The sequence below is a fragment of the Hyperoodon ampullatus genome, assembly GCF_949752795.1.
Source record: "Hyperoodon ampullatus genome assembly, chromosome: 2".
Lineage (NCBI taxonomy): Eukaryota > Metazoa > Chordata > Mammalia > Artiodactyla > Ziphiidae > Hyperoodon > Hyperoodon ampullatus.
Genome location: NC_136915.1, coordinates 172,812,473 through 172,839,066, shown reverse-complemented (window position 1 = coordinate 172,839,066; position 26,594 = coordinate 172,812,473). Strand labels below are relative to the sequence as shown.

Below are 26,594 nucleotides of genomic sequence, written 5' to 3'. Positions count from 1 at the left end.
TTGGCCCTACAGGAACAGGCACCACCCTCAAACTCTGGCCATGGGGCTTTCCTTTTATGGCCTTTCATGGTGCAGGGCCCTGGGTGAAAGGCAGGACTCTCCCCTCCTGCAGAAGAAGCCAGAGGCAGGCTTCCCTTTGATGGCTCGTCGTGCCCCCATTACTCCACCCCACATCCCCGAAACATCCAACTGAAACCCAGCACGTGAACGGCCCTGCTATGAGCGAGGCTACTCATGGCTGGAGTCCAGAATCTCACTCCAATTAGCCAGTCTGCCCTTTTGTGTGATTCAGAAAATTCCCACTGTAAATTCCTCTGACATGAAGATGCAATGCCAACCCACCTGGTCTGCAGACTTGTTCTACAGGATGGGAATGGAAATGACTTGGCGGCAGCAGATCCCTGCTGTCGCCCTGCAACTCTTCAGGGCCAACGGGCAACAGGCTGCTATCCCTATAAGGCATGCAAAGGAGCCCACATTCCAGCTAATACCTACTGAGTGGTGACCAGTGTCTTAGGTGACAACGATAGCTAAAATGGGAGGGAAAGCTTATTATGTACCAGGCATTAATTATCTCATTTGGGCTTTATAACAATCATATGAGACAATTGCTATTATGAGCCTTATTTTACAAGTGGGGAAACTGAGGCTCAGGAAAGTTAAGTCTTGCCTAAGATCACACATCGAGTAAGAGGCAGGATTTGGATTTGGATCCAAACTGTCCTATCAAACACTATCTCTTAGCATCTTCACGACCCCATGGGGGTGTACTAGCCACATTTTACAGATGAGACTCTGACTAGCTAAGTCAATTGCCTGTGATGCCACAACCCATAACTTAGAGAATGAGATTCAAACCTGAGCTTGTCAAGCGCCAAATTCTGTGCTCTCATCACCATTCTTGCTTCCTGAGTGCTGGTGGCTGCCCTGGGTTGGACAGGAATGGCTGGGTGTGGCCTGTTCCTAGCAGCTGCCAGAGGCTGCCAGCCTCCTGCAGCCACAGCACCTTCTTGCCAACAGCCAACACCGTGGGGCCCATGGGGCTGGCATCCTGGGACTAAGCCGACTCCCCTATCCCCAGGGCAAATGAAGGAAGACTTCATGCAGAGGGAGTGTGCCTCAACCTTTCTTTTTTAAACTATGGTGAGCACGTTTTTTTAATTTAAAAAAATGTTTATCACATTTACGAGATAAAATTTACACACAATAAAATTCACTTATTTTTAAACGACAATTTGATGAGTATTGACAGCTGTATATAGTTATGTAACCACCACCGTCACAAGGTATAGATCACAATCAAGATATAGAACATTTCTTTCACCTCAAAAGTTCCCTTATACCCTTTGTAGTCAGTCCTCTGCCCCTACCCCTGGTCCCAGGCAATCAGTTAGTTGTTTTCCATCATCATAGCTTTGCCTTTTGAAGAATGTTATGTATGTGGAATCATACTGGTAGTCTTTCATGTCTGACTTCTTTCACTTGGCATAATGCGTTTGAGATTCCTCTGTGCCATGGGCATATCACTAGTTTGTTCCTCTTCATTGCTGAGTGGTATTCTGTGATTTGCATATAACATAGTATGTTTGTTTATCCACTCACCAGTTGATGGACATTTGGGTTTCTAGATCTGGGCTATTAATAATAAGGCTGCTCTAAAATTTGCATACAAGTCTTTATGTAGACACGTTTTCATTTCTTTTGGGCAAATACCTGAGTGGGATTGTCTGGTCATCATTTGGTTGGTGTTTATGTTTAACTTGATGAGAAGCTACCAAAGTATTTTTCCAAGCGCCTATACCATTTAGCATTTCCTCTAACCATGTATGAGCATTCCAGTTGCTCTGCAGGCTCACCAACGTTTGGTATTGTCAGTTTATTTAATTTTAACCGTTCTTGTGGGTGTGTAGTGATGTCTCTTTGCAGTCTTAATTTGTGTTTATTGATTAATGTGCTGATTAGCCATTCATATATCTTCTTTGGTGAAGTGTCTGTTCAGATACTTTGCCCTTTTTTTAATTGGGTTGTTTGTTTTATTATTATGGAATTTGATGAGCACTTTTTAACCCCAAAATGTGAACTCTCAAATGCTTTGGCTCCTGGAGGCATGTAGCATTGTGGTTCGGAACACAGGCCTTCGTAGACCATCTGAGAGTGGATTCTAGACCTACCATTAGTAGCTGTGCAATCCTGGACCACTTACTTGAGCTCTCTGAGTATCAGTTTTCTCATGAGTAAAATGGAAGTGATTATGAAACCCATGTCACAGAGATGTTATGAGGACTGGAAGAGATAATCTTAACATAGTATCCAGCACAATAAATTTACAGTAAATTAGCTGCTTTATTATTGTTGAGAAAATACATGACAAAAGGCTACTATTACTAATTCAAAACCAGTTTCTAAAGAGAGCCATTTGAGCAATGGTAGTAGGTGTAGTAGAATCACCCAGTAGGGGGATGATGCTGGTCACAGAGGGGACTTGAGCAGCTCACCAGGTCTGGACTCCTGTGGGACTCTTGACCCTAGAGTGCTCTCAGTCAGTGCCTGGAGGAGACACTCCCACTGTGAATCAGCCCCAGGCCCAAAGGGAGCAGCCAGAGGGAAGGACAGGTGGAAAAGAGAGATCAGGCCATCTACAAGCCTCTGCAGGCTGACCCGTCAACCCTCCGCCCCACCCTTCCCAGTCAGCTGTTTGGTTCTATAAAGCCCAGTAGACCTTTCAAGTGAAGCAACTTAACTCAGCTTGGTGGTTTTCTTTTCTCCTCTCTCCTTTGGAGGGTGTGGCAAGAGGAGATGGGAAAGATCATTAGAATAACTGCTTCAGAAACCTTTCGGCCCCATCATCCCAGTGAGTCAGCTTCTAAGGCAGGTAGAGCCTGTCCTGTGCTTTGCATGGGGCCGCTTTGATATACTGGAGATTATGGACTCCTTCCTGGAGCATCCCGTGGAAGCAAGGTAGGGAAGGACAGCCTTGGTGTCTGAGAACAGCTGCAGAAACAGACCAGAGATGTGGATTTCAGATCCCGGGCAGACACCATTCCACACCACTCTACCCTGATAGGGAACCCATGCCTCCCTGAGCCTCAGTGCCTCCTTGATGAAATGTGTCGGAAAGTCAGCAGCCAACAGAAAGATTCAACCATTCTAGATAAAAAAATAGACACATTTAAAGTATTTTTTAGATAGGTCATGTTTTAGGATAGATTGGGTTATTAAAACTAGAGAAGACAGATATACCCAGGGATGGGAATATAAAATTATAATGCATTTCTTAGCTCCAAGTAGAGTCTGGAGGCTCAGACTGTTAGGTATTGGATTCATCAGAGAAGGTCTCATTCTTTGCCCTCTAGTTATATTCCAGTGACCTTGGACTAACTATTCAAGCCTGGTATGCCTAGAGCCAACCCTGGCTGACACTTTGTTTCCATTTTTACTTCAAGGCTCTGATCTATGTTTATCAAGCCCTCACAATGTCAGCCCATTGGTGTTGGTTTACTGAGGCATCATTCATTTATTCATTCATTCATTTACCGGCATTTGAGCACTTAATATGGTAATGGGTTAGGGGATGGTGCTTACAGTGGAAAGAAATAAGCTTGCAAAACCCTGGGTATTTGATAAGCTCCCTGATTCCCGGCCACATTCATTGGCCTTCTTTTATTTCCTCAAACCCCTCCTGCTCTTCTCACTTCCAGGCCTTTGTGTAACTCTACTTGGAATGCCCTTGGCTACCCACGCCCCCCCTTCCCTACCACACACACTTTGCTTGGATCACTTCTACTTATCTTTCACATCTCAGTTTAAATGGATCAGGTCCCCCTGTCACTTGCCTTCCTAGTCCTTTCCCTTTGCAACATTTATCGCCCTAATAAACAGTAAACTGGGGTAAAAATAATGATGGTTGTTGAACAGTTACCCTCACTAGACTATAACTTACATTATGAAAAGAGTCTGTATCATCTTGTTCGTAGCTATATCCTCGTGCAGGGCCTGGAGTACAGGAAGAATGAATGAATGAATGAATGAATCCAAGATGTGGTCAAAGAAAAAGGAGAGAGGACCCAGCACCACACCCTGACCAGGGTGACCCAACCCACAGAGCACCCCAAGGGGCTTCCTGCTAAGAGTCCAGCTCCAGACTGCAAGGGAGGGGGGAGGCGGTGAAGAGCAGCCGCTGTAACAGGAGAGGCTGCAGCTGACTGGGAGGCACGCCCTGGTCCTTGGGCGACTTGTTCTAATCTTAGAAGGTATGCCTGGGCTTTCTGCTGTGGCATGAGGGCAAATGTCCCAGACCTCAAGACACACTCACTAGCACTCCTGCTTGGGGAGCAGCAACGGCCCCCAGGGAAGGATATTCTTGGGGGGCCTCTGGCTGCAGCAAACCCCAAGAGTCAGAGGGGCTCGCGGTGAAATCAGGTTTATTACAGGACTAACCAGGACGAGGGAGCATGTGACAGGAGTCTCTGGACTCTCTTTGAAGAGCCAACGGATTGTAGATTCACTTGTTGGCCTAGGTGAGTGAATCCCTCTGCATCACCTATGCTAACTATGCAGAAGCATTTCTTCCACACTCTTCCGCTTTCCCCTAAAAAGAACAAAAAGAAGAAAAAACAAAAACAAAACAGCTAGCTGCTCTGAGGCTGCCAGACTGACAGGGTTGAATTTGATCCTCCCCCGCTGCACGTCCACCGGTGGGAGGAGGAAGGAGAAGAGGAAGATGGCTGTGCGTGCACCGCCTGGACCGCGAGGTCGCTGCTTCTGCCTCCTTGTCCCAGCACCGTCTCCATCTCCTTCCCAGCCTCCACGCACCCTGCCTGTCTTCAGACTCGGCCATCACCTTGTAACAGGAGCCAAGTTTCAAACCCAGGTTCATCTGACCCAGAAATCCCAAGCACGTCTTTCAAGGGTCTGTCCCGGACCCTCTGCTCTGTTCACTCACCCCTTCTGGGCATCTTTCCCTTCTCTCGCCACCTCTTGCCTCTCTCTTCCCAGCCATGCTCTCCCCGGGGCTTGCCATCTCTGTGGGTGGCACCCCTGTCCACCCAGCAGACAGAGCCAGAAACCTGGGCAGCATCTCGGCCCCTCCCTGCGCCTACCTGCTCAGTCACCACTTCCAGTCAATCCTTCTCCTAAGTTGCTTTTTTTTTTTTTTTTTTTTTTTTTATGGCTGTGTTGGGTCTTCGTTGCTGCGCGGGCTTTCTCCAGTTGCGGCGAGCAGGGGCTGCTCTTCGTCGCGGCGCTCGGGCTTCAGACTTGCGGTGGCTTCTCTTGTTGCGGAGCACAGGCTCTAAGCACATGGGCTTCAGTAGTTGTGGCCCGCGGGCTCAGTAGTTGTGGCACACGGGCCTAGCTGCTCCGTGGCATGTGGGATCTTCCCAGACCAGGGCTCCAACCCGTGTCCCTGGCACTGGCAGGCGGATTGTTAACCAATGCGCCACCAGGGAAGCCCCTAAGTTGCTTTTGAATCCTAGTAATGTTCTTTATCCCCATGGACCCTACCCCAGTTCAGGCCACCATTCTGTCTAGTTTCACAGACTCCAGAGATCTACAGAGTGTTGGCTCCAACCCTATGTCTAAGCCATCCTTAAGATAGTTACTAATTCCCAGATGGACTTATCTGCTCATGGTCACCCTTGGTCCCAGTTTTCTGCCTCTGCTGAATCCTTGTTCTCCATTCTCCTATAAGCCTAGTAGACTTAAACACCCTGTGAATCCCTGGCATGTGTAGGGCTCGTTAATATCTACTGAATGGTTGAATCAATAACCTCTTCTTGCTGAAGGCATTCCTTTACCAATGGTGGGCCATAGACACTTTTGATTCTCACAGTACCCCTTTCAAAAGCATCCACAAATAAAAAGCTGCTGCTTTCAGTAGAACTTCCACTGAAGGTTTGCAGATTGCAGGAAGCGATCATAATGATACGACACGGCTAACAATTGTAAATCAGTGACCAGAGATTCCTGTTCATCAAAACCCTTTTGGTCACCCCATCATCAGGGGTTTCTTTCATAGTGGCCATTTCCCCCACAAGTGGCTGACCCTGTCCACTCCTCAGGGTCTCAGCTGCCTCGTCCCTTCCTGTTGTCCTTTACAGTCTTCTTCCCAGCTCCCTTGGCAGATCCGGACCCAACAGGAGGCTCCGCTCAGTGAAAGGACTTTTGGGGGCCAGGATCCACCCTCCGTAGGAGGCAGTAGAAGGGATTCCCCTGGTGGTCCAGTGGTTAAGACTCCATAGGAGGCAGTGGGTTGTCAATTTGCTCATTTTTTTACCTTTCATGACAATAGCAGTGGCCTCTGAACTGGTCTCCCCACCCCCACTGCAGCCAAAGGGACCATCAAAATAAATCCAGTGATTTTACCCTTTTGCTAAAATCCCTCCAATGACTTTACATGGCCCTAAGAACAGGGTCCCGGCTTAGAGGGCCCTGCCTGCTCTGGCCTCTGTTTCCTCTGCTGCCTCATCTTGCCCCTCATACCGCACGCCCTGTACCAGGCTTAGGGACTTCCAGTAGTTCCCTGGGATGCCCCTAGCCTTGCAGCCTTCATAGGCAGCTAGCTCCCTCAGTGGGAGAGTGACCAACTCTGCCCACCCTTCAAGCTTGGCCAGGTTGGTGGTTCCTCCTGGAGGCCCTCCTGGATGCCTCTGGCCAGGTTGGGTGCCCCTGCTGTGCTTTTTACCCTGTCCTCCTCCAGTTACAGAATCGTGAACTCAATGTCACCTCCCTCTGCTTCTCCTCGGGGAGGCCTCCTTTGACATGGCACCTAGCAGTAATCATGTACTACACACTCACTTGCTTATTTGTTCACAGCCTGTCTGTCCCCTGGAACTTGAGCTCCAGTGAGAGTGGGGACTCTCTCTCCTTTAGCACTACATCCCCAGAGCTCAGAGCCCTTAGTGGGTGCTCAGCAATACTTTCTGACTGCCTTAGTTTCCTATGGCCAGTGCAACAAATGACCACAAACTTTGCAGCTGAAATAACATAAATTTATTATCTTACAGTTCCAGAGGTCAGAAGTTCAAAACAGATCTCACTGGGACTAAAATCAAGGTGTTAGCAGGGCTGCCTTTCTTCTAGAGGCTCAGGGGGAGAGACCGCTTCCTTGCCTTTTCCAGCTTCTAGAGGCTGCCTGCATGCTGGCTCTTGGCCTCTTTCTCCATCTTCAAAGCCAGGGATAGTGGGTCAAGTCTTTCTCACATCCCATCACTCTGATGCTGACTCCCTTGCCATCCCCTCCCACTTTTAAGAAACCTTTGGATTGCATGGGGCCCACTTGGACAATCCAGCATAATCTCCCTATTTTAAGGTCAGCTGATTAGCAACCTTAATTCCACCTGTACCCTTACTTCCCCTTTGCCATGTAACCTAACATATCTACAGGTTCCAGGATTCGGATGTGGACATCTTTGGGGGCTATTATTCTGCCTTCCACACTGGCTGAGCCATCATACTTTAAATACTTGCCTAATTGCCCCTGTTCCCCAGTAGGCCATAAACTCAGGGGTGCAGGCAGTAACCATCCTACCCATCTCTGTGTACCTCTCCTCCAGTGTGCTGTCATTCACTGTGTCCTTAGAGCCTCACAACTGTCCCAGGAGGAAGGCAAGGCAGGTGCTGTTCCCATTGTACCGATGAGGAAGCTGAGGCTTCACTAGCTCATGTGACTTGACCAAGGTGGCACGAGAAAGGGCTCCAAGTCCATGCTCAGGACTTAGCCAGTGTCCTTACTGGCAAGCCTCCGAGAGTTCCCTGAATTAGGTGGCAGGAGAGCATATAAAATAATAGCAATAACCATAATCAGATGAAGAAGGAGGAAGAGAGATGGAAGGGTAGAGGAGAAGGAAGAAGGGTCATGACCCTAAAAGCCATAAAATTAAACTTAGCTTTATTATTATTATTATTATTATTATTATTATTATTATTTTGCGGTACGCAGGCCTCTCACTGTTGTGGCCTCTCCTGTTGCAGAGCACAGGTTCCGGACACGCAGGCTCAGCGGCCATGGCTCACGGGCCCAGCCGCTCCACGGCACGTGGGATCTTCCCGGACCGGGGCATGAACCTGTGTCCCCTGCATCGGCAGGCGGACTCTCAACCACTGCGCCACCAGGGAAGCCCTATTATTTTTTTAATTGCTAGTTAGTACACACATCAGTTTCTCTGGGCTGGTTTGAGAGCTCAGGAATGGAGTGTCTGTTAAGTGCCTGTTAAGTGTAGCCCACCAATGGCTGACTCATGACAGCCCACTCCTGGACTAAGGGTGGCAGGAAGCAGCAGGGAGCACAACCTAGCCAGCTGGGGCTGCCTCTGGGAGACCTGTGCCCCAGAGAGAATGGAAGGGCAAGGGTAGACTAGATGAGACCCTGGGCATCCCTTGGTGTATTCTCCCCATTTTACAAATAGAAACTGAGGCACAGACAAGTTAGGCAACTTGTCCAAGGCCACAGAATGAGTATATGCAGAGCCTGGCTTTGAACCCAGGCAGTCTGGCTCGAAGCCTGAGCTCTGTGCTCTCCTGCCCCAAATACAGCACCATAACCCCATCATCTGTGCACTATGCCTGGCACAGACAGGGCTGATTCTGAATCTTGTGGGGACTCTGGGGCTATTGGCTACCTCCTGCTGTCCATGGGAGAAGGGTGGTGCAGCCTCCAGACCACAGGGGACATGTTGCGATCTGGGTTGGGGCAAAGGCTGATGGATGTTAATAATCTCATTTACCAACAAGAATCCTGAGGCTCAGAAAGGTCCACCCCAATATATGTCAGAGCCGAGACTGAAACCCAGATCTGATTCTGAATTAGCTGTCCTTTCCACTCCTGTCATATGGTCCCTGTGCATCCGCAACCCCATCAGACTCAAAATAAATTTTTATTCTTACGCTTATACAACAGTTAACAGGTTTCACAGAGAAATTTCACATATGTTATTGCTGAGATTTCATTGATAAGGTCCTACACTATCATGACATTCAGAATGAACATCTCCCTCCCATTTCTCTGTTGTCCCTGCTGTTACCTGGGAATGTACCTGGACACTAACCCTGCCTGTGCCACCACTACCAAACCCGCTGACCCCACCTGGCTGGCCAGCCAAGCATCTGAGGCTGTGGGCTACCCTGCTTCTAAAACCACTGAAGCGGTCAGGCCGGTGTCCCGTGACTGAGGGCTGCTGAACCCTGCCCAGGCCACTGGGCTGCCGCACCACGTCCTGGGAGGAAGTGGGAAGCACTGGAGGTCCCACAGAGGGACACTCTACCCGGGGCCTGGCCCATGGATCCTTTGTGTGAGCAGAGCATCCTACCTGGGTTTTTCCCTGGGAGAGAATCGCAGAGGCCAAGGACCTGCCGTTTTCAGATTCTTAAAGCCGACAAGTGGGTAGGTAGGGGATATTTGGGACTTTTTTGGTCTCATGTGAAATAGTCGATCAGCGTTCACGTGTGCCTGTTTCTCTTCTGCCTTGTCGAGTTGTCGTTCTTCTTTTTCACCTCCTCTCCATGCCACCACCACCACTCCCCCAATCACTGTTATCCCAGTGCATCTTGCAGTGTCTACAGATGCTCAAGAAGTGATGAATACATGACCCAACAGCATAGATGGAGGACAAGAGGTTTTTTCCTTCCCGTGACATTCCAGGGTTTTATCCTCTATCATCTAAGCCAAAGAACTCTTCTGGCCTTGACCCATCCTGTCGGCAATCTGCACCAAAATGTCTGTAAGGCTCCCACTGGGATAACAGGAGCGGTCCCCTCACCTTTGTGAGTGAAAGGCAGCTCAGTGCTAATAAGGAGACACAGCTGATAAGGAGTTCAGTCTTTGGACCTCTCCCCTTCCCTGTTCTATATTTCCTGGTTTTAGACTGTCCTGTGACTTCAAATACTATCTCTATCTAGTGACTCTCAAAGTTTTGTTTCCAGCCTGGACACCTCCCCTGAACTCAAGACTTGGGTATATATTCAACTCCCTCCACTGCATCTCAACGTGGATGTCTAATAGGAATTAGGATTGCGCTGTTATCCCTAGGGTAACTTGTTCCGTTGATCAAAACTTTGGATCAATAAGTGATATTATACTTTGGCTAGTAGGCCTGGGTTTTAATCACTCGGAGGGTCTTTTGTACTCCGAGGTCACCCCAACCGAGATTGTCAACCCATATAAAACGTTGTTATCCTTAGTGGTTTGGGTTTGTGATTTTGGGGTTGATTAATTGAAGCTCCATAGGGTCTTCTCGTCTTATTTTGTTATCCTCGCCTCTTCATGGGGAGGTCAATTTCACTGATTGAAAGTAAGAGACAGTAGAACCCTCACGTGTGGCCATACAAGTCCTTATTTAGAGAACAAGTGATTATGCTACCTTTGCACGGTCAGGATACCGTGGCCATTTAACGATTGTCACTGGGCAGGCAGTGCCTCTAATACTGGTTATGCTAGAGGTGATGTTTTTGGTAAACAGGCGGGGTTTGTGTTTGCCGAGTTCCTTTTACTTTTTTTAATCTTTCCTTAATCCTTTCCTTTAAACTTTCATGACCAAGAAAGAAAGAGCTGTTCACTCCCCATATACCCTCACCCACAACTCTCTCTCCAACAAGCCTTCCCTGACCCAGGAAAAAATACCCCCATGCATCCTGTTGTCCACGTCCAACATCTGGGAGTCCTCCTTGATGGCCCTATTTCCCTTACTTCCCACACCCAGTGCATCAGTAATTCCTAGCCGTCCTACCTCCAGATCCACCCCCTCTCACCATCTGCTGCTACAAGCCTGGTCCACTCCACCATTGCTGCCCAGCTGGAGCACTGCCAGAACCTTCCTCCTGGTCCCCTCTGCTTCCACTCTCATCATTCCTCCACAGACAGCCTTTTGATGTGTAACTCAGGTCACATCCCTCCTCGAAACCCTCCAAATGAATAAAATACAAACTGCTGATTTTCCCCTTCCAGAACGAGTGTTGTTCATTTCACTTCCTAAAATAAAAAACCTAAAGAAAAAGGTTCCCATGGTCCTTGGGGCCTCACGCAGTGGGCCCCAGACTGCCTCTCATCCTTTGTCTCTCCTCCTATCTCCTGGATGCAGCAGGTCCCTGCCACACCTCTCTTCCTCTCTGTTTCTCAGCCTTTGCTCCTCTCTGGGCTTTCTGCTCAGAACAGTTTTCTTCCCATCTTTTCCCCAGCTGGAATTCAACTCACATGACCCCTCCTCAGAGATGTCTGCCCACACCGCCATAGATAAAGTGCCCTATTTCCTCTTCTTCATGGCATTTAACACGTTATCTTACTTATCTGCCTCTGTGTTTACTGTTTGCTCCCCTTGCTGGAGTAGCAGCTCCTTAAGGGCAAGAACTCTGTCTTGTTCACTGCTTTACCGCAGGGCCTAGGACAATAATGTTTACTGATGAGAGACTGAATAACATGACTCTTGCAGTGAAAGTCTAGAGTTAATATAACATGTCCGTGTGGAAAGAGATCTTTGGAATCCAGATAATGCTGGTGCTGCACTTACTAACTTGAAGAGTGAGTTAGCAACTCTGGGCCATTTTCTGTTCGAGAAGAGGTGTTGTGAGAGTGGTAGAAAATGTATCAAGTGCTGTAAGGACAGTGCCTCCCCGATAGCAGCTGCTCTAAGTAGGTAAGTCAAACGGGCCAACCCGGTTCCTAGTCCATTGTCCTCTCCATCGTCCCCGGGTGGTAATGGTTAAACATTGGGGTGAATTGAAGAGTTAAGGGTAAGGTAAGTGTAAAGGAAGACCCTGGAATCATTGTGGCATCCCAAAGAGGCTGTCTGTTGTTCCTTTTCAAATGATGGTTTAAGTATGGTTATATTGGAAGGGGGTAAGTGGTCTTAAAATCCACTGCAGTTCTAGAAGAGCAAAGAAGCAAGCATACCTTATACTTTGAGGCTCTGGCTTGTCTCGCCTGTTTCTGGTGAGCAAGACAATCTTCCTTTTAGCTAAGAGCAGGGGTTCCTCCGCCCCCAGGCAGAGCCCTCTCACTGCTTCTCCCCCAAGCTGTAGATGAGGAAGCCTTCCCTGGTGCCTTGTTTCCCTAACCCGTGGCCCTGAGACTGGTAGATACTTAGACCTTGGACCAAGGAGGAGGATGGAGAAACAGGGGCAGAGCCAGGGAGGTACATAGAGCCCGACTTGGGCCTGTACACAAAGGTTCCACTATGTGGATGGTCAGCGGCATCCAAATTGTATTTACTCAGCATGGCAACAGTGAGGGGGAAGTTCCATGCTGTCCAGACACAGGGGTTCCTCAGTTCTCAGAAGAAAGTCCCATAGAAAACAGAAAATAAACACCAGAGGTGATTTTCTTCTGGCCTCGGCAAAGTCACAGGAACCACAGAAATGGTTTCCAAGCTTGCTGGCAGAGCCAGGCTGGAATGGTGGCAGTGAGGGCTTGGTAAGCAAAATCTGGGCCCAGGAAGATGGAACGGGGTCAGGGGGACTGCAATCTGTAAAGACGAGGGTCAACTAAAGCAGACGCAAAGGGGGATGAGTTCGGAAAACAGATTTAAGATGTGGAAACGGGCCTCAAGAAGAAAGGACCAGCTGAGGTCAAAACAGTGACCAAGACTTGGAATGTGGATGCAGGCGAGAGAGGGGTGAGTTTAGGGTATCAGTGACTCTGGGAGCAGGTGCCCAGGCCCTGACATCACAACTGGGTTGGATGGGGGGAGGGGAAGAAAGCACCCTTCGAGGAGGACTTTCTGTGTTCCCGGCTCTATGTTCAACACTTAACGGACATCTCTGGAACAGAGAAAGAACTCTAAGTCCCAGAGAGGCTGGGGTAGGGGGTGAGTTCCCAGGAAATCTGGGGACTAGGCAGGGACATTGAAGTCATTCTCAGATCTAGGAACAACCAAGGTGGGAGCAAGACCTTACCAAACCAGCCTCAGGGCTGAGACAGAGAGAGAGAGAGAGAGAACACATGCAAGCGAGCTATACCGAAGGAGACTCTCACCTGCCTGGGGCCAAGGTGGTGTGATGTTGAACCACTGGAGGAGGTCACTAGTGGTACCTGCTAGAATTGCAAGGCAGAAATCCAGGCAAAGCCTCAAACAGGCTGAGCCACAGTGCCTGTCCACGTCCAGAGCCATGCTTCTTCTGTACCTGTGTAACCCAGCGGCTTATAATAGTTTCACTATTTATATATCGCTTTACAGTTTTCAAAGCACCTTCACAAATTAGGCTACTTAACTGATGTCCATTGCTGCATTATCAGGCCGTGGGAGTCACGTGTTTCACAGATTATTCTGTCTGGCTTCTGTGTGACTCTGGCTAAGCTACTTGCCCTCTCTGGGCTTCGATGTGCCCAGCTGAGAGGAGGCAACAATCAGTCATTCTTCTACAACACAGGATGAGAAGCATCTGGAGAGGTGCTGGTAGTGAGTGGATTTGCCAGGCTTCAGCAAGCTCTGGAGTCCATAGACATTCTAAAGAAAACCCATTCACTGGGCTCCAGGAAAACAAATTCAGACGTATTATAATCTTTCCTTCAACCCAGCTTTTAAGCCCTAAATGCTTCCAGAAGCCTTGTCATTCTCTCGCCCCTTGCCAAGCCTGGTTTTGAGACAGGGAAGTTAGGGAGGAGTTTCTGATTCCTGTACGGCTCTATTTTTATCTGGAATGTATCTTCCTGCACCGCCCGTGATTGGCGCCTTTGGGGCCGAGGGTAAAGTGCACTGTCAGCAGGACCCGAGCAGTATATAGCAACAGGCAGAGAGACTGAGCTGTTATGGGGGCGGGAAGTTAGACAGATGGACAAACTGATGGGCCCAGCATCTTTGCCAAGAGCAGCTCAATTAATCACGAGGACAAGATGTTCGCCTCTGACCACGCCCAGCGTGACACATGTAGGGCACTAAACAGAGCGGGCACTGGGTTCCCTGCTCGCGCCAGCACTGTCGGGGACTCTGGCATCTTGAAGACAGGTGAATCCTTTTCCATCTTTATGTGAAATCAGCATCTGATGTTTAGGCTGGAATGAGAATAAACTTGACTTACAGCAAGAAACAGTAAAGAGGGACCTGTCTTTTCCTCCAGAGCAGCCTGTTCGCAGATCCGAAGGTCTGTGGCCACTGTAGTCCTTTCCTATCTCTAAGCAAAGCCCCCTTCACAAAGCTTGGCCCCCACGTAACTTCACCCGAGGCGGTGGGGGGTGGCCGTGTGCGCCTTGCCTGCTCCAGGGTCAGCATCACGGTGTGACCAGCGACGTTTCCTTTGGAGAGAGCACCCAAGTAAGAAAGCTTGGAGACACTTCTAGCGCAAAAAGGAGGGCCTAGGAAGTGTATGTGAGTGTGTGTGTGTGTGTGAGAGAGAGAGAGTGTGTGTGTGTGGGAGAGAGAGAAAGAGTGTGTGTGAGAGAGAAAGAGAAGAGTGTGTGTGTGTGTGTGAGAGAGAGAGAGAGAGTGTGTGTGTGTGTGTGTGTGTGTGTGTGTGTGGTGTACAGGGATGCAAGCTTGCAGCTGGAGCGGAGCATGCTTGGTCTTTGTAGGCCATGAGCCCCTTGGAAAGACAGAAATGGACTTTCTCGGGCAAACTGCTACCCAGATCCTCCCAGTTTCAGGCTAGACGTGGGCAGAGGGAGTTTGCAGTCTGTGTACGAAATGCCATCGCCATGGTCACCAAAAACCAAAGCCGAATGTCTCTGAGGCTGGACATTTAAAAAACATTATTAGGGGCTTCCCTGGTGGCGCAGTGGTTGAGAGTCCGCCTGCCGATGCAGGGGACACGGGTTTGTGCCCCAGTCTGGGAGGATCCCACATGCTGTGGAGCGGCTGGGCCCGTGAGCCATGGCCTCTGAGCCTGTGTGTCCGGAGCCTGTGGTCCGCAACGGGAGAGGCCACAACAGTGAGAGGCCCGCATACCGCAAAAAAAAAAAAAACCATTATTAAAACTGTGTGGTTCCATAGGCCGCATGTAACAAGGCAGAAGTGAGGGGGCTGTTTCCAGTGCTTACTGACTCACCGTATGAGTCTTGGTGACAAATGGCACATGGGAGTGAACAGTGGCCAGGGTGCATCTTGGCCTCTTCAGGGGGCCTAGAGGCACCTTGGGGGAGGGAAGGCCACAGGAAACCAATGGTTGCACTGGGGGTAGAGCAGGGGCATGGTAACCAGCTGGTCACCAGTTTGCAGAAAGCTCACAGCAGAAAGGAACAGAATAGTAAAAGGGGTGAGTCTCTCTCAGTGAGGACACTGTAGAGAACAGTAATGCAATATGCAAATCCCTAGAACTGAAGTCATTACAGGGTTCTTGGAAGGAAAGACCCCGTTGCCCGTAGTAATAATAACCCTTCTAAAGCTCTTCTTATGTCCTGGGCCCTGTCCTCACACTTTAGATGTATAGTCAGTCATTTAATCCACAGAACAACCTTGTGAGTGATGTGCTACTGTTATCCCTGTCAAGGTACAGAAAGGTAAAATCATTTGCCCAAGGTCACTGAGCTAGGGAGATGGAGCGACTCAGGGGTCGAATCCAGATAGTCTGGTTCTCATCGCCGTGCTACTTGACTCTCATGTTATTTGAATATTTTCTGAACATTTCTATGCCCAAGGCACTCAATTAAGTAGGGGAAACAAGACACAAAAATACTTGTCAAAAGTTCAATCAAGGGGCTTCCCTGGTGGCACAGTGGTTAAGAATCCACCTGCCAATGCAGGGGACATGGGTTCGAGCCCTGGTCCGGGAAGATCCCACATGCCGCAGAGCAACTAAGCCCGTGCGCCACAACTACCGAGCCTGCGCTCTAGAGTGACAACTACGGAGCCCGCGTGCCCTGGAGCCCGTGCTCTGCAACAAGAGAAGCCACCATAATGAGAAGTCTGCGCACCGCAACGAAGAGTAGCCCCCGCTCGCCGCAACTAGAGAAAGCCCGCGTGCAGCAGCAAAGACCCGACGCAGCCAAAATAAATAAATAAATAAAAGTTCAATCAAAGACGTTTGCTCATCCCATTAGATACACTTACAGGCCTCTCTCTCCAGTGCATTTTGCCAGCCTACAGTTTTCGAAGCCTCATGTGACAAGGGGAAGACGCTGTCACCGATAGAGCCCTCTCCAGGCTGGATCTCCCTGGGATGAGGAACTGGCCTTGTCCTGCCTCCCAGATCCCTGGGTGCCCTAACCTCCACCCCCAGGGCAACACCAAGTTTTATTCCTTTCCAGATCCCCAGAGCCACACCCAGGGCCAAGGACACTATAAACATTTACTAAATGCAGTTGACTGAACGGGTTTTTTACATCTTTGAATGCAGGAGCCAATTGCAAAACGCTGTGAAAAGACCTCACTGTCACCACATCCCTGCTTGTGGCCACATAGCAAGCACCTTGTGTGGCACCCAGTGCTGATGCTCAGCAGTGCCAAGTGCATATTTGCTGGTTCACTTTGGCTTCCCCTTGGTTTACCAGGAAAGGCCGGCAGAGACCAACGCCAGTGTGGACGACTCAGCGCCCCCCTCGGTGGCCCAGCTGGCCGGGCGATTCAGGGAGCAGGCAGCTGCTGCAAAGGAGGTGAGTCAGGAGGCTTCAGAGCCCCTCTCCTGGGAGGGGGCTGGAGGAAGGGGAAGTCTGGGTCAGGCCCAGAGGAGAGGGAGGGAGGAGGCTTGGTAATTACCAAATTAGGAAGAGAAGCCAGAGAGGGGTCTCTCTGAATGTGAGGAATGTCGCCATGCTGCTAGGCCTGGGCAGGACAGTTCCCCACCAGAGTGAGGCTTACCCTGTGGCCAGGAGGGCTGAGAGCTGAAAGCCCTGCTGTTAGAGACGGGGGGTCTGGAACCCAGGGCTTGTCCACCTCAGTCGTCCACTGATAGAGACTTAGATCTTGCCCAGCTGTGCCAGGCCTGGACTGCTTCAGAATAAAGAAGTCCCCACACCAGGCTCCTCCCTGGAGCTTAGGAAGCTTAGGAATCCGGACGGAGCAAGGGTGGATTCCAGAAGGAGAATTGGGAAGAAAGAGAGGACGGAAAGGGAAGCACCTTCAGATAGGAAGCCAGGGATCAGGAAGGAAAGGGATGCGGTGACCAGTGGATTCTAGAATCCTGCTGGAGAGGACAGTGTCAAATGGGGCATTGCAGCATTGGAGAGATTTGGGCTAGATTTTCTTGAGTCCTACAGTCTGAGGAGCTCCTTAGAAGTGAAATGAGGGAAGGGAACCCCAGTGTAGGGGGAGGTTTATCATGGCCCCTTGGGACAAACGAGAGCATAATTGTCATGCTTTTTTAGGTGCGTTGTTCTGCGTTTTATTTTCCCATCTGAAAAATCGGTCCATAATTTCAGACACGATAGGAATGTCATAAAGGGTGAAGGAGATAGTATCGATCTAAGGTGCTGGCAGTGCTTAGAAGCTGGGTGTGGGTGTCATGGTGAGATGTGGCTTCAGGCAGGCCAGTGAATCACAAGTAAAAGAGGATGCTCCAGCAGGAAAGGACTGGGAGAGTCTGAAAAGGACTAGAGAGCCTGGAAGTCAAAATGGGTAGACAGTTCCCTAGAATGACTTTATAAAGTTAATGGCAGTCGCAAAGACATGCAATCCCTCCCTTCATTCTTCTCTCCACCAGACATCCCTAAACATTCCTAAAACCAGTTTCTACTTCCTTCCTCTTCCTCCCTGTTGCCTGATGAGCTCTCTCTCTTTTTCTGTGTGTCTGTCTGTCGCCCTCCCCCTAGACACCAGCCAGTAAACCAACAAGAAGGAAACCACCCTGCTCCCTCTCTCTGTTCCCCCCCAGGGTAGAGCTGGGCCAGAATGGTGAAGAGGTAAGTGCTTCTGCTGCTGGGGGCTCAGAGGATGCTGGTTATGGATTTTCTTTCTCCTTTTTATAGGAAGAGGCACGCAATTCACACGTTTAGACTTGAAACCTGTGCAGGGAATTTCTCCATTTCAGATGCTGGGGTGAATGTCCTTAACGCTTCCTGAATCATTTACTTTGAAAACGAGGTCCCTTCCTACCCCCTGTTACTGAGCCTCCTTTATGGTTTTCAAGGACAGGAGCACTATTTTTCAAGCCTGAGCATTGCAGCCAAGAGAATGGGTCCATAGAGTATTACCACACCAGATTCAGGAGTCATGAAAGTCATGTTTGACTCCCAGGTCTGACTGATACGATCTTCCATGTGTGCAAGGCATCTGGAAAGAGGGCTGCACTCACATAAAGCAGAACTGCAGTGTGAGAGGGTCGTGGGTTTCTGTGGTATCTTGAAAAGGCTGGCTATTGTTATGGATCACTGAAAGAGAACCAGAGCACACAGGAGGCCTCATTACCCTCAGATATAAATAGCCAATGTTACCAACATAATAAAGGCTCTGGTATCATAGATCATAGCCAGCAATGGATTCCCGGCCTGCATGTTCACCTACCCTTACTTATCTAACTGTAGCTGTAAGAGCAACTTGTCCACACCCTCCCAGGAACCCATGAACCTTCACTGTGGTCGTGGTCCCCACCAGAAATGGATTAGCATGTTCTCTTGTCCAGCCTGGGAGGCCAACCCCAAAATAGAGCAAGCAAGCCAAAGACAGTCCAATTCCCACATCCCAACTGCGATACCTCTTTCCACCGCTTCCTTTTTGGGCGCCGGCATCCTGACGACAGACACTGGATAGCCATGTGGACTTGGGCAACGCCCTTGGTGTCTACATTTTCTCATTTATAAAGTGAAGCATTTGGAGTCGATCAACGGTTTTCAAACCTTTTTGTCAACCCAAGGCATATGAGCAGAAGCCCATCAGATAAAGCAGAAACTCAGAGCTGCTCTCAACCAAGTGGGAAGGGGGTGGGGCCCCTCATATGCTCTGAGAATACTCCCCCCCAAAACTGGACAGGGGTCTTCTGGGATGAGAATGCCCCAAGAAGCCCAGTTTAAAAAAACACTATGTTTTTGTTGGGGTCTCCTCAGGTGCTAACATCATGATTCTGACCCCATCTTCGTGGGGTCATCAGCCAGCATTCCGACCAAAACCATACCAACAACTTCTCTTTACTGAGGGTGAACTTCTCCTGTGACCTTCACCCTGAGGGCTTGGAGCCTGTGTTAGACAATAGGCTGAGGCTGTGACCACTAGGTGCCTACCGTGAGGCTGCCCCCTGATGACCTGGACTCAGCCCCAGAGAACTCACTGCACTGCACCTGCTTCCTTTTTTGTAAAACGGGACAAGAACACTAACCAGACATGATGGGGGCCAGATGGGGACTTTTATCCCCTGGATAAAAGTGGAGGGAGTTCAGCGGCTCTGGGAGAAATACGTTTACATGTTCCATCCCATGGGGCACCACCAGCAGCTAAATGGCATGTAATAGCCAAAGGCTGGATGAATGGGAGGGTGGATTTAAGAGGGAAGGTCCCGTGTGGAGTGACAGGCTGCTTGCACACGGGAAGGACGTTGCTTCCAGAGATCAGTGACTTTTTGTCACGAGCTTGAAATTCACATAAAAATAAAACGAGCAGCCAGCTCTGTCTGGCTGGGTTAGAAAACTGTGGAGGCTGCTGCCACAGTTCTCCTTCTGGACTCCCATGGCACAGCCTGCAGGAGCCCTAGTGCCGGGAGCCTTGGGGGCCTGGGAAGGCCTCAGTCAGGCTACCCCTCGGTTCCCAATGCACGGTGCCGGAGAGGGTCTTCCCATCCCTTCTTCATCCCTGCCCCCTCCCTATGCCTGCACAGGCCTGGGACGGTGGAGCCAGCCCCTGCCGACAGGGTATCCTGGCGTTGCCCCTCTCTGGAGGACCCACCCAAAAGAGTGTTTAATATGGCCACTGAGCCTGCCTTGCCTGCCCACAGAAGGGCTGGAAAACAGTTCCATCTGAAAAATCTGGTCATTATTCTAGACATTATAGGAATGTCATATATGGACATATATACATACATAAAGAGAGATGTCAGGCTGACTTTTCTCCACCAACTGTATGAGCGGCGGCCACTTGTTGAAACAGTAAAGAGCTGCTTGTTAAACAGTAAAGGAAATACTGCCACCTGCAGCCGTTCCCAGGAATGGCATTGGTGGCTCTTTTGGATTCTTCCTGCTTTCCACTTCAATTCAAATCAACAAGGATTTTGTAGGACGTGAGCTGGGTTCCCAGCACTGTCCTATGATGAAGGGGCTGTGTTTATTGAATTTTCACTCTCTTCAGAAGATACTAGTCACTTGCAGAAGAGAATAAAGTATTACATAAAGTGAGCTTTGTCAGCACAATTGTTTTTTTTTTTTTTTTTGCGGTATGCGGGCCTCTCACTGTTGTGGCCTCTCCCGTTGTGGAGCACAGGCTCCGGATGCGCAGGCTCAGTGGCCGTGGCTCACGGGCCTAGCCGCTCCGCGGCACGTGGGATCTTCCCGGACTGGGGCACGAACCCATGTCCCCTGCATCGGCAGGCGGACTCTCAACCACTGCGCCACCAGGGAAGCCCTGTCAGCACAATTGTTGCTGCAGTTCCTAAACAGTATCTTCAGAAACGCGGCCTCATATGAACTTTCACTGTAAAGCCCAGAAATTAAGGACACTTGAGTTTGGGCTGGAAGCTCTTTGTTCTCACGGTGGACACAAGGCTCCTTGAAAGACTGACTGCTCTGGAAATATGTCTGATGGTGTAAACTCATGGAGCCAGAGGCACCTGAGAGCTGGAGGAGGCCTTAGAATCGTTTATTCCAACCCACCCACCTGCCTGGGTCTTGGCCGGGGAGGCTGAGGCCGGGGCAGCCATCCATCTAGCCCCTGTCAAAGCCGGAGTTAGCAGGGGCTGGGGAAGGGAGCTCCTGAGTCCCAGCCAGTGGCTGCCCCACGCTCCAGCACCTCCCCCCGCAATGCTGGGCCTTAAAAAGGTCACAGGGAGTTCAGTTGAATGAGTCTGTCTCCTTCCATCACTAAAATACAATCATCTCACTCAATAACTATCTCAGAATATTTATAAGAAATTGTGTTATTCTTCTTATGATTCAAGTAAATTAGCACATGGGTGCAAGGAGCAGGGTCCCCAAACCATAGGAAAATCTGCTCTGGTCTCTGTCCGACAACGTGGAAGTCATCTTTTTCATCATCAGCAGCAGCACTGTCACCATTCCTACCTGTTGAGGATCAATATAGCTGTGGAACTAGAATCAAGTTGTAGGGATTTTACACAAAACAGGAAGGAGTCAATCTTTTTAGATAATATAAAATCCAAAGACAGGCAAGATTCCTGACAATACATTCATCACAAAAATATCCCAACTAACAGAACATATATATGGGTGTGTGTGTATATATATATATATATATGCACAATATATCTCAGACATTGACCACTTTCAGAGGGCAGGCGCTCAATCATATTCATTTTTATGTAACCAACACAATGCCTGGAATGTAGGAGATACTCAATAAATGTCTGTTTAATCAAAATGAATAGTCAGTGTTTTAGAATATGATCATTTATAAACAAGCCTATTGGTGGGGTTTTCCAAAATATTATTAGTTTAAGGGAAGAATTTCAAGTTACCTCTGTCAGGTTTCACTCCAGCTCTGTGGTTTCTTATGTTTATGACAAAGAGAATGGATGGTCACTGTGCCCTTTCTCTTTGAAATCCCCTCCAATTGTTGGCTTACGTTGTTGAAGGCCATGAGGTGAAGATCTTGTCCCCCTCAGACATAGTCTGTTCCCTCATAATGACCATGAAGGCATTCTTCCTGGAACAGGAGGCCGTCCTGCCTGCTCTGATCCATAGATTCAAGTGGTCTTGTTAGTGGTAGGGTGAGGGAGCGGGGAAGGGGAGTCTGCCACGCCCAGGACCTCAGGAGGTAAGGGAGCTCCTGAAGCTAAGTGATGAGGTGGCAAAACCAACGTTTTCTCCTCCTCTTATTCCAACTGTGGCTTCTGGGCTCCAGCCAGAGCCCCACCTCCCTTCACCTCACTCACTTGCTTGTTTTGGTCCATTTGCTTTTGTAGAAGTCACCGCCCAATGCAAACCACCCTCCTAAAGTCAAGGTGAAGAGCTCGCCTCTGATCGAGAAGCTCCAGGTAAGTTCAGAATCGATGCTACCTCCTATCCAACCCCCTCTCTTATCCAACATTTGCATGTCTTTGGGGCTCCTAGGGTAGTCCCAGATATCACCTGGACAGTTGACCTCCGATAACCAGCTAGTGATCAAATTGCCCTGAAGGATGAGGGGCTCTACCTGGGGGCAAAATGCTAAAATAAGGACCCTATCAAACAGGAGCTCATGTCATTAGTACCTAATGGAGATTGAGGATAATCAGATGCCTCAAGAGTCTTATGGGAAAGGATGTTATACACAAGAAACACTCCAGGAATAGCCAAGTCCTTTCCATGGCCTGAATGCAAGCCACAAACCGTTTCAGCTTTACACAGGGCTGAAATTCAGGTGCTAGTCATTACACCACTACGGCCAAGTTTCATTGTTTGGAAAGCATTCCATCCTACCTCACCACCTTATACATCCAGAGCCCTCACCACAGTGCCCACAGTGGGGCTGGCTTTCACGGGAGTGTAAATGAAGTATATGACACTGCATTTGATCTCACAATCTTGTTGGGGAGACAAGGTTTTCACACATGATACAATAAAAGACATATAGGAGAGTAAACACCGGATATCTAAATTGTGGGTAACTATCTGACTCCTACTGCTCTAGACCAGGACTTTTTTTTTTTTTCTTGCGGTACGCGGGCCTCTCACTGTTGTGGCCTCTCCCGTTGCGGAGCACAGGCTCCAGACGTGCAGGCTCAGCAGCCATGGCTCACGGGCCTAGCCGCTCCACGGCATGTGGGATCTTCCCGGACCGGGACACGAACCCGTGTCCCCTGCATCGGCAGGCGGACTCTCAACCACTGCACCACCAGGGAAGCCCTAGACCAGGACTTTTTACCTCTGCGTTATTTGGGCTGGTAAATTTTGTTGCAGGGGCTGCCTTGTACACTGCAAGATGCTTTAGCAGCATCCTTGGTCCCTATCCACTAGATGCCAGCAGCACTCTTCAGTAAACTGTGACAAAGAAAAATGTCCCTAGGCATTGCCAAATGTCTCCTGGAGACAAAATCATCCCCCTGCCCCCTACCCCCGCTGAGAACCACTGCGGTAAAATTTTAGAGCACGAAGACAGTCAAGTGGGCAGGAGTAATTGACAAATGCTTTAGGAAATACTTATTTCCTGAGTCAGTCCTTAAGAATAGTGGCTGGAAAGGAGGGAGGAAGGTACTCCTGGTGTGGGAACAGCATGAGCTAAAGCACAGAGGAGGGACAGGCATGATATATCTGGGTGGGGTCTGTAGAAGATGCTCCAGCTTTCACCGCATCTCTGTGCATCCACCTAGGAGAACAACAAGGCTCTCCTGCACTAGATCCTCCCCTCTGGGTCCAACTAATAAAATTGGCTCGTCTACCTTGTTCTGAAGCCATTATTAGGGGTGTGTCAAGACAAGGAGCCACAGCCTCTGCAGTTCCCAGCTATGTGAGAGACCAGGGATTTGGCCCCAGCCTGATTTGGGGTTAAGGGAAGCATCTCTGGTTTGGGTTACGAGCCTACCTCATGGTGGGGCGGGAGTCTCCCCTGAAGTTTAATTCATACTGAGAAGCCCTGATCCCATCCCAGCTGCAGGAAGGGAGTGGGCTGCCCATCTGCTGTAGGAGGCTGCAGGGCTCCCATATACATAACAGGGATCTCTCAGAAGGGACCCCAGAACTCAGACATTCCCTCCTAGCAGCCATCCAAAGGGTGTAGCCAAGAACCCCTACCTCTGTCTCCCGGCAGCCTACCACAGACCTCATCTAAGTGCCAGAAGTTAGTTTGCAAGTGCTGTGTACCCTGCAGTCTTGGTCTTATTCCCCTTTCTAGTCATTAATAGGCCTCTTTGGGAAGCATCGCAACCTGAGAATAAGGTTTTAATCTCTAATGGTTTAATCTCATGAAGAATGTCAGCGACAGTATATAATTTGGCCAAATCCCATAGGAACCTTACTTTGTTGGAAATACGTGGGGAAAGAACTAAGAAGTGCATCATCAGCTTCATTTTGCTTCTAAGTATTCTATTGGATGAGTTAGGAACTATGATTTTTCTTCACTAGAATAGCCCATAATTCAAAGTTCAAGTTTTCCACTGGCTAGAAAGACCCATTTTATTTGCAAGCAGTCTTACAGAGGGAGTGTCCCAGCTTGACCCTGAAAGGGCAGGAAGACCTCCTTTAATGCCCACTTAATATCCCCTCTGCCCTGAAGCCCTCTGAGCCATCCTAGCACACCATCTCCCACAGCCTCTGTGGTCCAAACCTGTCCCTTTGTACCTGCAACATGCTGCTTTTAGACAGGGCGTGGGCTCACACTGTTGCTATTTAACTTTTATATTTTTAATTGGACAATGAGACAATCTTGTTTATATTATAAATTCTTTCTTAAAATCACAATTGAAATACTAACATCGTCCTAAACATGTGTAATGTTCTATACTGTGCAAGTCCTAAAGTACATGTCAGAGTTCTCCAAGGTGACAGAGCCTCGGCTGGCAGGAGGGTGGCACGGAGGGGAGTCTGGAGGGAAAGGGTGTGAGTCGGGTAGTGGCAGGAGAGAGTAAGGGCACCAGATCATAAAAGAGTCTAAAGGTCAGGCTCAGTTGATGGGACAAATAAAGACTCTGAGACACAGAAAGGCTACTGGACTCGCCGTAGGTCACACAGCTATTAAGTGAAAGAGGCAACATCTGGAGTTGGGTGTGTCTGCGTGGAGAGCATCATCTGCCCCTCAAGCCTGGTCCCTTCCCTTGGAGGCCTTGCTGCTGGCTCTCCTGCTCTGGAGGATGCAACTGCACAGTGATTTGGAAACGCAGAGGTCAGAGCAGGAGGAGCAAGAGCCCCTAGGTGGCGCTAGAGGACCCAAGGCACTCACGTCCAGCCCGTCCGTAGACATCTGCACCACCACCTTCTCCGAGGCAGTCGGATAGATCTGGGACCACCGCCTCCTCTCCCACCAAACTCATGACTCCCTCAGGCCTCGGTTACCTTCGGGTAACCCCTCCCCTTTGCTTGCCCTCAAGGTTCATTTTGGTCTGGTTGCACCTGCACAGCGATGCTGCAAGTAGGGTCACACACTGGCATCTGCTCCGCTGGCTGCCCCCTGGAAAGGCGTGGTGGCCTGCTGTGTCCACCACTGTGGTCTACCGAGAGAGACCCTGTACTTGGAGACTGAGTGACAAACAGACCTGGCTTGAATCCCAGGGCAGATTCCTTAAACACTTTGCTAATTTGTGCCATGAGAACAAAACTGAACGTGTAGGGTGGTTGTAGAGAGGAAAACTGCACATGCCCAGCAAAGAGTAGGCATCCAGTAAGCGGTAACTGCTCTTGACTCTGATGAGAAAGATGGGAAAGGGTGCTGACAGCGTGAGATCCTGGTGCCTGCAGGTGCTGGCAGTTGCTATTCTGGCCTCTTCGTCTATAAATCGGGACTGTTCCAATGCATTTTTGCTGGATCAAATCAGTGCTTTCTGGGCATTATGGAATGCAGCCTGGGTTTGAAATTCCTCATCTTTTCTCTACAGGCCAATTTAGTCTTTGATCCAGCGGCCCTGCTGCCTGGGGCCTCACCCAAGAGTCCTGGACTCAAGGCCATGGTGTCACCATTTCACAGCCCGCCTTCTACCCCCAGCAGCCCTGGTGTGTGGTCTCGGGCCAGCGAGCCAGAGGAGGTGCCTGTCAGCTTTGACCAGCCTCCTGAAGGCACTCATCTGCCCTCTTACAATAAGGTAATATCTGGATCCTAAGTACTGTGGTGTGTCTGTGGAAATGCGGACACTGGGCAATCCTGAATCACCTCTATTGTCCTGGAGAAAGAAGGACACTTCTGAGCTGTGGTAAGATGTGGGGGGTTTTTTGTTTTTTTTTTGCGGTACGCGGGCCTCTCACTGTTGTGGCCTCTCCTGTTGCGGAGCACAGGCTCCAGACGCGCAGGCTCAGCGACCATGGCTCACGGGCCCAGCCGCTCTGCGGCATGTGGGATCTTCCCGGACCGGGGCACGAACCCGTGTCCCCTGCATCGTCAGGTGGACTCTCAACCACTGCGCCACCAGGGAAGCCCAAGATGTGGTTTTTAACAAAGGAAATTTCTCCTCTTCCTGGCAAGTGATCCCTGAGCTAAGATCACCCTCTACCTCGCCCGCCTCTCTCATCCGCTCTCCCTGTACCTGTGCCACTCACCTGAAAGACAGGTGCAGGGGATGGAGTGCTCCATCCTTTGTGGAGAGAGGGGCAGGAATTCAGTACTGATCCCAGCTGCACAGAGAGTTATGTCAAAAGCTGAAAACAAAAGCTAAAGACCTGATCAGCGACTCAGCAGAAGGGGGGGCAAGGTCCCTAGATTGTCCTGTCCTGCCTTGATATGAATACTCCTAAGTGTCCCAGGATGGGTTCAAATCATTCTTACTGCATCTTGCCCCAGTTGAAGAATATCCAAATCGTTCCCTTTGCAAAAAGATGTATGGCAGCACTTGTTTCTGTAGATACTGCCCTAATACTTGTGTGTGTGATTTCATCAGATCCCTGCCCTACTAGAAGGAGGTAAGAATCAAGAGAATCAGAGGTACATACAGTCCAATACACTCCAAGCATTGGACCAGAG

The 26,594-nt window shown here is 49.6% G+C and overlaps 1 protein-coding gene across 1 annotated transcript in view; it reads left to right on the top strand.

Moving 5' to 3' along the window:
• The window catches only part of RCSD1 (RCSD domain containing 1), a gene marked incomplete at its 5' end in the record, with an annotated part of 46,166 nt that overhangs the window by 10,767 nt on the left and 8,805 nt on the right, over window positions 1–26,594 (top strand). The window contains 4 exons of the mRNA XM_079698444.1: window positions 16,409–16,507; window positions 17,666–17,755; window positions 21,916–21,987; window positions 25,519–25,722. Coding sequence (XP_079554570.1) covers window positions 16,409–16,507; window positions 17,666–17,755; window positions 21,916–21,987; window positions 25,519–25,722 — 465 coding nt within the window. The remainder of the gene's footprint in view (window positions 1–16,408; window positions 16,508–17,665; window positions 17,756–21,915; window positions 21,988–25,518; window positions 25,723–26,594) is intronic.